This window comes from Aquarana catesbeiana, linkage group LG11, assembly GCF_042186555.1.
Source record: "Aquarana catesbeiana isolate 2022-GZ linkage group LG11, ASM4218655v1, whole genome shotgun sequence".
NCBI classification, from domain to species: domain Eukaryota; kingdom Metazoa; phylum Chordata; class Amphibia; order Anura; family Ranidae; genus Aquarana; species Aquarana catesbeiana.
The window spans coordinates 23,996,444-24,008,700 of NC_133334.1; the positions used below are offsets into that span (position 1 = coordinate 23,996,444).

The window sequence follows — 12,257 nt, forward strand, 5'->3', positions numbered from 1 at the left end:
GTAAGCTCTAGCAATCAATCAGTGAGCAGTATTGATGAACAGTAATCTCGAGCAACCAATCAACAAGCAGAAGTCACGTGCTGTAACCTCTAGAAAATAACAGTGAGCCATAATGTGTGCTGTAACCTCTAGCAGCCAGTCAGTGAGCGGTAATGATACACTGTAACCTCTGGTAACCAGTCAGTGAGCGGTAATGATTCACTGTAACCTCTGGCAACCAGTCAGTGAGCAGTAATGATACACTGTAACCTCTGGTAACCAGTCAGTGAGCGGTAATGATACACTGTAACCTCTGGTAACCAGTCACTGAGCGGTAATGATGCACTGTAACCTCTAGCAGCCAGTCGGTGAGCGGTAATGATGCACTGTAACCTCTGGCAAGCAATCGCAATCACTGCCTGATCTGATTCAGTAAACTGATTTTGAGTCTAGCTGCTATTTATTGTATGTCTCAGAGCAGGTGGAGAGTGAAATTGCGTGGAAGAGAGGGCCAAAGAAAATGTTTGCCCAGGGTCCAAGCCTATTAGAGCCTCAGGCTCTAATCACGTGCTTCCAAAAAAAAACCTGATTGCAATCTATGCGTGCAGCGCCCACATTTAGAATAGGGGGCCGGACGCATGGACGGGGGGGGGGGGGCGCCGCCCGTGCGCCCTGCATTATCGACCGCCACTGTACTTTAACTGATAATTGCGCACACATGCAACACTGTACCCAAATTAAATTTATATCATTTTTTTCACAGAAGTAGAGCTTTCTTTAGGTGGTATTTGATCACCTCTGGGGTTGTTGTTTTTTTTTTTTATTATATAAATGAAAAAAAAATGAAAAATTTTGAAAACATTTTTTTTTTCTACTTTGTTATAAAACATATCCAATAAAATCAAATGTCTTCAGAAATTTAGGCCAAAAATGTCTGCTACATGTTGCAAGTGCTGGCAGTGATTGACGCTGATCCTGTTAACACTGCGTATAGTTCTGATCAGGATATTGATCCATACAGACACTATACTAGTCATGGCGGTGATCAGCGACCGATAGCGATACAAAGAAAAAATTGTGCGCTTGCATTAGATATTTAAATCTATATTACTAGATGATTATCATAAGTAGATAAACAAATAAATAAAAAACACCATCAAAGTTAATTGTGAGTGAATTAGAAAGTCGCTATGCTACAGAGCAAACAGCGACATGTAAGTCAAATACTAATATTGACCATTGCATACATATAAACCAACAATAAAGTTATAAACTGGTGTGCAAAAAAAAACAAACAAAGGTTATTCCACCCAAGTGCAAAGTCGTAAGTGAAAAAGTTCAAAATTGCATCCTGAGTCGCAGGAAAAACACATATCCAAAGTTCATGAATTGTATTCCTTAGTGTGTATAAAGGAATAAGGGGACATGAAGGGACCTCCAACCACCAGTGGATCCGAAGGTTGATAATAGATGTATCCTTACCAGACACGTTGGACCTCCTTTATAGCAAGGTCTTAGAAGCATGCAGATTTAGCCCTCTGCAGGGACAGTAGATGTCAGCTCACCACACAGCTGGAGATGGTTCCGACACTTCCGCATTGATGTAAACACTCCCTCGTTTGGACTCGTAGGTAAAGAAGGGGAGAAAGAAAAAACTCCAATGGTATAGTATGTAAAAAAGGGGAATTTTATTGCCTCAGACAACTAGGCATCTTTAAAACATCCAAAACATAAAAGCCGGCAAAATATAAAAACAACAGAGACGCCCGTGCTAGGTTACATGGGGCTCTATGGCGATCTGGCGTACACTGCGTAGCCATGCCCTACATGTTTCGTGATAGGTCCCCTTTGAAGACGTGACCTATCACGAAACATGTAGGGCGTGGCTACGCAGTGTACGCCAGATCGCCATAGAGCCCCATGTAACCTAGCACAGGCGTCTCTGTTGTTTTTATATTTTGCCGGCTTTTATAACGCTAGGTCTTATTTTCAGGGTAGGGCTTATTTTCGGGGAAACACGGTACTAGCAAACGTATGTAGGTATAGGACACGCCCCCTGCCATACCCCCTTAAAGAATTAACCCCCCCAAAAAAAGGTTAATTAAATCCACAGGGGCTTTTTTTTTACCACTACTATTCCTTTATGTTGGCTTTTAAAATTTACAAATACGGCAATTTAGAATTGGGATGAAAGGTTTAGCACTGAGAAACACTTTTTGAAAGATAAAAAGTGCATTTTATAGACAACTATATAGATCAGACCAAAATGAGGGACACATGAGGAGGAATGAGGGACAGAGGGACATTGCTCCAAATCAGGGACAGTCCCTCGAAATCAGGGACAGTTGGGAGCTATGCCTTATAGACCCATATATTTAGACCCGTATTATACCACAGCACTCATAACCCTACATTTGGCCGAGTCCACTATGATATCACGGCTTCCATTTCGGCACAGCACTCTCTGTTTGCCACCATTAGCCCATCCCCCTCGCCTCGTTCCAGTCTCAGGTTCATCGACTTTGGAAATTTCCAGGTATATTGGTTTGTCCGAGTGACCGTTGTCACAGAGACAGAAGGTGATAGGACGTTTTAGAGTGAGGGGGGGGGGGGAACCTTCCAATTGGGACACCTGTTATGGTGACAACTGGCTTAGAGGAGATTTCCTCTCAGTTCCCGTTGCATCTCCAGGACAGGAAATCAAGAAAAATCTTGCAATGAGACCCAGACAACAGAAAAGTAAACTGGCAGGTGCTTTTAACTCTTCTTTACTCCATCAGAAGTTTGAAATAAAATAAAGTTTTGGCTCTAGGTACACTTTAATGAGTCGACAGGTGAATAATGACGTTTCTAAACACATTTCTGATAAGCAGTTTTGCCCTTAAAATCTCATATGTTTAGTCCCGTTACAAAACCAGCAGATGCGACTCAGGCGCCGGGCATATGTTGGCGCGTGGGTGGGCGGTGATATATGTCAGCGCAGTGATAATTAGCTCACAGGAAAACCATCTGGATCTTTTCCCCTTTTTTTTTCTCTTACAGAAGAGCTGAAGGAGAAGCTGACGCAATACGTGGAGGAGGTCAACAAACGCAAACCCGGATTCATCAAGGTGGTCCGACACAACAAGCAGGAGGGGCTGATCCGGTCCAGGGTCAGCGGGTGGAGAGCGGCAACGGCCCCGGTGGTGGCGCTGTTTGATGCCCACGTTGAGTTTAGTGTTGGCTGGTAAGTGTCTCCTGACATCATTATGGGCTCCTACGCCAAAATAAATGTGTACAACGAATAGTTTCCTACAAAGAAGACATTTTATTATTCATCTCATCTGCTCCCCGTGTTGATGGTCTTTGCAGTAATGAAGTGAATTGACACTTCTGCGGGTGTGGCTTTACCGGTCCCCACTGCATGCTGTGGTCCCGTCCACCAGAGATCCAACATACCTGGAAGCAGGGCTTTTTTTTTTTTTTTCTCAGAAAATAGGTGCAGGAATTCCCCACTTACAGGGCCATCTTTTAACACAGGGCAAAAGGGGCAGCTGCCCCCGGGCCCAGTCATTGTTCTGAAGCCCAATGCAGCTTCCCCCCCGAGCATGCAAATAGTTGATAAGTGTATTCTGGAGAGCCCAAGAAAAAGTTTGCCCAGAGTCCAATCAATATTAAAGATGGCCTTGCCCCCTTATGAACCACCCTTCATTTCTGCCCCCTACCCACCTCTGAGCACTGTCTATTAGCTCCACCACCTACCCACTTCCCAGTCTGGTTGAAGGCTCCCGCCCATCTTTTGGCTTTTTTTTCTCTCAGAGAATAGGCGCAGGAATTCCCCACTTACAGGAACATCTTTGACACAGGGCAAAAGGGGCAAAAGGGGCAGCTGCCCCCGGGCCCAATCATTGTTGTGGGACCCCAATGCAGCTTCCCCCTGAGATTGCAAATAGTTGATAAGTGTATTCTGGAGAGCCCAAGAAAAAAGTTTGCCCATGGTGCAATCAATATTAAAGACGGCCCTGCCCCCTTATGAACCACCCTTCATCTCTGCCCCCGGCCCCTACCCACCTCTGAGCACTGTCTACTAGCTCCACCCCCTACCCACTTCTCAGTCTCGTTGAAGGCTCCCGCCCCCCCTATGTGACATCACTGACCCAGCATGCCCCGAATTGTTCAATTTGTTACTATTTCATTCGGAGATTTGGTTACATCTGAATCTAAAACTAACAAAAAATTGCACGTCTAAGCAGAGGAAGGATGCAGCAGGCAGAAATGACACTTTGAGACAAGTACACACTATAGTATAGTAGTATAGTATAGTATAGTATAAGTATGTGGATTGGGGCTTCTGTCTTTACAAGCTGCATTGCTGTTCCAGGTCAGAGAATACTGAGGCAAAACATAGCCAGGAAACCAACATTTTCTGAACAAGGTTGGCCACGGCAGCTTCCATATCAGGCCCTTCTGGTATGGAGTTGGGGGCAGGGCACTGAATTCTTCATTGCCGGCATTCTTTTGAGTACATCCCAGCTCTTAGTGGGGAAACCCGCTGACAGCTGATGAGTCATTGGTTGTTAAGGACGCGGCTGCTGTCCTCCTGGCCCACTCCTTAACAACCAGCTGTTCTTCACACGGAATTTGAATCTGTCGATTTATTTTGCGGCCGATTCAAATCGAAAATTTGGAATTTGTTAGAAAATGAATAAACGAAACGAACCAACAAAACGTAACAAATCTATTCGAAACTAAACACATTTTTTCCATTCTGCACATGTCTACCTCTGCTGTCGCTTTATCCGGACACCAAGAGAAAAAATGATGACGGGAAGAAGCTCCAGCACACAGCCTATGATGGACAGCCTCAGCTCTCTTCCCGTGTGATGGGAGAGTGTCCCTTCCCTCCAGTCAGCTCTCATCTCTCTTCACTGAGCTCTGCAGAGTGTAACTTCATCTCCTGTTTTCTGGTAGCTCAGATAAGCTTTATAAATTCTGGACTTTCAGTGGCTATAGAGGAGAGAGGGCTGCTGATATACAGGTACAACTTATGTAAGAGAATTTGCTTATCCACTTCCGGACCACCACATGCCAATATACGTTCTTACTTTGAAGGGGGATATCGTTGTTATGGCATCAAGCTAGCTACCATAACCCCGGCATCCTCTTGTTCGGCCGGCGGTCTGCTTCAAGATAAAATCGGTCTCTGCGGCGGATTAGCCGCAAAATCACTTTTATCTGCGGCGGGAGAGGCCCACCCCCCTCCCGCTGCGCTCCGGTGCCCTCCCCTTATTACCGGAGCCGTCGGCAGCGGCGGAGGCGTTCGGATGTTGTGCCTTCCTTGGCATTGAGAAGAGTGCGGGGAAGATGGCCCCCACCCGTCTCCATGACATTGCAGGGCGGAAGCTACGTCAAAACATCACTGCCGCCCTTTAGCCATTTTTTTTTAATCCTTTTTTTAAATGACAATTTTTTTTATTTTTTTTTATTGCATTTAGTGTAAATATGAGAGGTGAGGTCTTTTTGACCCCACATCTCATATTTAAGAGGTCCTGTCATGCTTTTTTTCTGTTACAGGAGATGTTTATATTCCTTGTAATAGGAATAAAAGTGACACAATTTTTACAAAAAAAAAAAAAAAAAAGTGTAATAAGAAAAGGTAAAAAAAAAAGAATTTTTTAAACGCGTCCCGTCCCGCCGAACTTGCGTGCAGAAGCGGACGCATACGAAAACGGTGTTTAAACCACACATGTGAGGTATCGCCGCGACCAGTAGAGCGAGAGCAATAATTCTAGCTCTAGACCTCCTCTGTAACTCAAAACATGCAAGCTATAGAATTTTTTAAACATCGCCTATGGAGATTTTTAAGGGTAAAGGTTTGTCGCCATTCCACGAGCGGGCGCAATTTTGAAGCGTGACATGTTGGGTATCAATTTACTCGGCATAACATTATCTTTCACAATATTAAAAAAAAAAATTGGGCTAACTTTACTGTTGTCTTATTTTTTAATTAAAAGAAGTGCGCTTGTAAGACCGCCGCGCAAATACGGTATTTACTTAAATGACAGAAAGTATTGCAACGACCGCCATTTTATTCTCTAGGGTGTTAGAAAACAAATGTATAATGTTTGGGGGTTCTAAGCAATTTTCTAGCAAAAAAAACAGTTTTTAACTTGTAAACAACAAATTTCAAAAAGAGGCTTGGTCCTTAAGTGGTTAATCGATGTATCACCTGAAGCCAGTCTGTAAGGTTTTCCAATCACTTTAAATCATTATGACCGGCGAATCTTACTTATAAATGATTTACATTGAGCGTTTCTTTATCTGGGGATTATCTGAGGATAACTCCAGATCTGAGAGTGAGATCCAAGAACCTTCCCAAGGTCTGCTGTCAGGTGTCGGACCGCATGCTGATCATGCACTGTTCTATGGCTCCTGAAGTTTGCATTACAGCATGTGGTCAGTTTAGATCTAAAAACACGCTTAGCAGAGTAGTTCTTTGATATTTTAATACCAGACCAGTTCAAATGCAGATTATAATATACGGGCAAAAATCCTTTATTTATATCATTTATGGGGAAATTTTATCATAACGTTGCAATATATCTTGCCAGAGAGGAAGAATACTCACTTTTCATTTCTCCCTCCACCAGCATGTTTCGTTGCCGGGTGTTCAATTTTAAATATTCCCACTAATCTCTGTCCCGTTTTTAATCTTTTATAAACCCATTTGCAGGGTGAAAACTTTGACAGGAGCACTTTGAAGCTGTCATCAAAACATGCAAAATGTGGCGGGGGTGACACATGAAAATTCATGAGCGGATGCGCCACTTCTTCAGCGCTCTGTAATGTGCGGCCGTCTCCGCTCGGCCAGATCGCGACAGCAGATTAGGAGAAGTGCCGAGCGCCTCGGGAATCGCTCTTAAAAGCGAAGATAACAGGAGGGTCCTAGTTTAAAGGACTCTGCTCTAATTAAAAAGTAGGATGCAGCTTTTCGAAAGCTACGCGCCAATGTAAAATAAAGCAAAGCCTTGAGATACTTTCAGGGTAGAATAGCCTTACTGTTCGGGGACGCAGTTCTCCATCCAGCCATTGGACAGCATCATTTTTCTGAAAAGTTCCATCATTTATACAGAGGCGTCAAACTCAATTTCGTTGCGGGCCACATCTGCATTATGGTTGCCCTCAAAGGGCCAGTTGGATCTATATGTCTAGATGTCCAGAGCACCCCCTCCCCCCTTTTACATCAGATGTCGAGAACCCTCCACGGAAGTCAAGAGTTTTCCCTCCCACCACTTCATCACAGTGCTCCCCACTTACATTGTGTTGCTGGGGGTGCAGCTGGAAAGTAGAAAGCACAGGGTCGGGAGACCCAGGGTTGCTGAGACCAGGGGAGGCAAAAACGAGGGGGTGCTGTGGCTGCATAGAGAGACGCAGGATCTGTTGAAGCAGTTCTGTCCTCCTTTCTGCTGCTGAGATGGGGGGGGGGCAGAGACTAATCTCTTTGCGGCTGCACAGAGAAGCACAGGGAGTTCTGCCCCCCCCCCTCTGTTGCTGAGACAAGGTGTGGGCGGAGACAAAGGGGGTGCCACAGCTGCAGGAGAGGTGCGAGGGTCACATGTAGGGTTGCCACCTGTCCAAGATTCACCTGGACAGTTCGGGTTTTGAATCATGTGTCCCGGATGCATTATTCAGACCACACTGTGGCTCCCCAAGTAACTGGGGAAGCCTAGGGCCTGGCATCGGTACCGATCCATTCATCACTGAAGCATAGGAAACTGTTTCCTATGATTCAGCATGTGCATAAACAGGAAGCCGCTCAACACAGAGCACTTCTCATTCATTCGCTGTCCAGTGCAGCAGAAGCTGTAGAGAAAGGGACTGGGGAATCTCTGTCCTCACTACCTTTCTCTGTCTCAAAAAGTTTAGACCCCCGATATTTCATCAAAGCCCCCCAATAGGGCTGTTAAAAAAAATTGTAAAAAATGATTAAAAAAATAAAGGATAAAAGAGATAGACTTGGGCCTCATCCAAACAATACAAATAAAGCTAATTAAAATAACCGGAGATACTCCAAGAATCTTAAAATGACAGATTATATCGGCCACAAAAAGAGACATATTGGATAAAAACAGTATCAAAAATAAAATTGTAAAAATGAATAAACTAATAAAAATAAAAAACGACTGACACCATCCAGTGCTCTACTGACACCGTTCACTGCCCTACTGACACCGCCCACTGCCCTACTGACACCGCCCACTGCCCTTCTGACACCGCCCACTGCCCTTCTGACACCGCCCACTGCCCTACTGACACTGCCCTACTGACACCGCCCACTGCCCTACTGACACCGCCCACTGCCCTACTGACACCGCCCACTGCCCTACTGACACCGCCCACTGCCCTACTGACACCGCCCACTGCCCTTCTGACACCGCCCACTGCCCTTCTGACACCGCCCACTGCCCTTCTGACACCACTCACTGCCCTTCTGACACTGCCCTACTGACACCGCCCACTGCCCTACTGACACCGCCCACTGCCCTACTGACACCGCCCACTGCCCAACTGACACCGTCCACTGCCCGACTGACACCGTCCACTGCCCGACTGACACCGTCCACTGCCTGACTGACACCATCCACTTTTAAGGTAGGCCAAGTTCATATTTCTACAGTGACATTTGTTTTATTATTCTGAGCATATTTTATGGGTACAAGAATGCTTTTGTTTTTTTTAACTATGACCCTTTAAGCCCCTCCAGATTTTACCACAATTTGGCTGCACCCTCCTTGGACCATCCAAAGGTGCAACCCTTTAGTGTGTGCTACATAAAAAAATTGCCGTGCGCTGATAAAGTGTTTGGCTTGAAGAAAAGGTGGCAATCCTAGCCACATGAAAGGTCCTGGTGGTCCAGATTCGGCCCGTGGGTCTTGTGGTTTGAAGCATGTGATTTATGGTTATAAGTTGTTCTTGAGCTTCATTCAGTGATGGTGCCTAGGCTGGGATGATGTTATCAGTCTGCTGATTACCATCCTTCCCCCCCAGTCATCAGACTGCAACGTTGTATTTCTGTAGCAAGTCACAAGACGAGAGGCTGCTGGTCTGTGCCAGACACTTATGAACACGACCACCAGAATTTACGTGATTGTGTCAACTCTGAGCCGGCATCTCAGTCCAGAGTGACTGTGGATGAGGTCTGAGCAATGATGGGGCCATTCTTTGAAGAGAAAAAGTCAGTTCAAGTGAAGAATTTGCTTCTCATACAAGACAAAAATCCACATTTAATTAGCATTCATACATTTTCATGGTAAAACCGTGCAGAATGATCTCACATGGCTCTTCACAAATAACACCTCGTGTCCTCCACAACACTCTAAGGCTTATTAGAGGGGGTGTAAGTCTCATGTGAGAAGTCAAGCAGCACTTATTTGGAATAATGGCAAGATGACACTCCACAGCTCACATCACCATCTCTCCTCCAAATATGAAGCACCGTAGAGGGAAGTATTAAAAAATAAAAAAACGCTGCACATAGTATAAGATCCAGATATAACAGCTTTATTAAAATGGTTAAAACCACCTAAACATAGCAGCTGTATACAGTGTCCTACACAGAACCCACAACTCACAGAATTCCGGGCATCCAAACAACCGGCAGTTTTCTCCTACGCGTTTCATCAAATGTGACGTCCTCTTGTGCCCCTGATGTCATATTTGACGAAACCCATAGGGCGGAGCTGGAGGTTATGACATCACCGCACATGAGGGGAGAGAACTGCGATCTCTATGAGAAGGTAATAAATAACTGATGGGGTTACTGTTTAACATTTTTAGGGAATGAACTCCGTCTTTCACCGGAGGGGGTAAACTGTTAATAAGGCCGTTATCGAGTGAAGAATCACACCGATTGCTTTCTTCTCAGGGCAGAGCCAGTGCTGAGCCGGATCAAGGAGGAACGGAAGATCATAATCTCTCCGTCTTTCGACAACATCAAGTACGATACCTTTGAGATCGAAGAGTACCCCCTCTCCGCTCAGGGATTCGACTGGGAGTTATGGTGCCGCTACCTGAATCCCCCGAAATCTTGGTGGAAGCTTGAAAATACAACTGCTCCAATCAGGTACATAACACTCTACCGGGATTTGGGGTACGGATGTGATTGTGGGTGCCTCTGTATATATTTTGTCTCCTGAAGTTTAATAAAACTTGCAGGTCCTGCCCCTCCTCCAGCCTGTGACTGGACTCATTTCGTAATACGTGTTCAATTTTATTTTTAGAAAAAACAAAGTTTTTGTAATCTGTATTTTTAATAGTAAGGTTGTAGGTTTTCTGTTTTGTTTTTGTGCTCTTTGTGCTCAGTAGAGCTCCTGTACATACACTCTAATGTAGAGTTCTCCCTTGTCCTGTTCTCTTAGGAGCCCAGCTCTGATCGGCTGTTTCATCGTGGACAGACTGTACTTTGAGGAGATCGGTTTATTGGATGAAGGGATGGAGGTGTATGGAGGGGAAAATGTGGAGCTAGGAGTTCGGGTAAGAAGTCATTCATAAATATTATTTTGAAACAAGTCAACCAAAATTTGTGTCCGGAAATCGGTGAGTGATTGCTGGAGACATGTGCATGACGAAAAAATTTTTAGTTTCATTTAGTTTTTAGATTAGTTAATCTTGTTATTTAGTTTTGTTAAATTTTCATCGAATTTACCATTTTTCTTCTCGCTTCGAAACGTTCGTATCGATAAACTTCGAATAGGTCAACTCGAAAATGTTAGATTTTTTTTTTTTTTACAATTCGAATGTGGCAGCCGAGTTAACCAAACCTCTGATTGGTTATTTATACATATTGATCTTGTTTGTATTAATAATATGTTTTCAAAATATGCAAAGTGTTCTAATTAATAATAATATAATATTTTTATAATTATTTTTATAATATAATAAAAGTAATATCTTACTTTCAACATTTTAATCTATAGAATCCTGTGCAGAAGTTTTAGCCAGCTGAGAAAAAAAAAAAAAGTACGAATGTTTTAAATATTTATAATTTACTGGTTTCTTTTTATCAATTTTACGCTTGCAAAGTGAATGGACAAAAGGAAAATCTTCATCAAATGATTACAATGACTCTTTATATAACTTTTTGCTTAACAAAAACAGCATTATTTTGAAATGGTACTCTAATAACACAAACAGTCTTTGATTTCAACAATATGATTACAGTTCGAATTCGATGTAAAGTTCAAAATGAATTTCAATTCGAATTTTGGAAATTCGGACAAATTTAATTTCGTTGTTCGGAGAACTCGGTATAATTTGTTTGTACTGTAATTCGAGGATTCAGATATATCCGAATAACAAAAAATGTGTCCGAATATTTATTCGGAACAAAGTGAACCGCACATCTCTACTAAAAAATTAGAGGAAGGAATAGATTGCTCCAGCAGATAAAAGTGTTTGGGGTTGTATTTGAAATGTACAAAGAGAGATCACACAAATACATAGAAGCGTAACATTTATTAAAAGTTATGACAGATACAGAAAATATAACAAGAATACTCAACCCCTTCACGCCGGCCGTACGCAAATTTGCATTCATCTCTTGAAGGGGTTATACCAGGGTGATAGCTGCAGGCACCACCCGGTACAGTCTTTTAGAGCGGGCGGTCAACTCTTTAGTGATAACAACCGATGCGGCTAAAGGCCGGTCGGCGGTTATCCTTTAAGGAGCGGGAGGGAATGTCCCCTCCCCCACTCCTGCCACCTTCCGCCGCTCTTCCCGGGCCTCCTGTCCCAACGGGACACCCGAGCCACCAGCCGGCATGTATATCGCCTAGGCTGAGACCTGAACAAAGCCGGATTCGGCTCTGATCGGGTCTCCGATGTAAAATCCCAGGAGCGACGTCACTACGTCACTTCCGGTTTACTCGGCTGCCAATGGTGCCGATTTAAAAAAAATTACAGTATTCAGAATCCCCATTTTTGGCGATCTGAATACTTTGAAGTGCAAAGGAGGGCTTTGGGGTCTTTTAGACCCCGCCCGATCCCTCCATAAAGAGTACCTGTCACCACCTAGGACTGTCAAGGGATGTTTACATTCCTTGTGACAGCAATAAAAGTGAACAGATTTTTTTTTGTAAAGGGACAATGTAAAACAAAAAAATAAAATAAAATAAATAAGATTTTTTTTTTGTAAAGTGCCCCCATCCCCGCGTGCTCGCTCAGCAAAGAAAACGCATACGCAAGTCACGCCCGCAAATGTAAACGGTGTTCAAATCACACATGTGAGGTATCGCCGTGAT

At 43.9% G+C, this 12,257-nt stretch overlaps 1 protein-coding gene across 1 annotated transcript in view; it reads left to right on the top strand.

The window, feature by feature from the left end:
• GALNT18 (polypeptide N-acetylgalactosaminyltransferase 18) overlaps window positions 1–12,257 on the top strand; it is a 505,691-nt gene that overhangs the window by 380,581 nt on the left and 112,853 nt on the right. Inside the window, exons 4-6 of the mRNA XM_073604079.1 lie at window positions 3,022–3,205; window positions 9,884–10,081; window positions 10,377–10,491. Of these exons, the coding sequence (XP_073460180.1) occupies window positions 3,022–3,205; window positions 9,884–10,081; window positions 10,377–10,491 (497 nt within the window). The remainder of the gene's footprint in view (window positions 1–3,021; window positions 3,206–9,883; window positions 10,082–10,376; window positions 10,492–12,257) is intronic.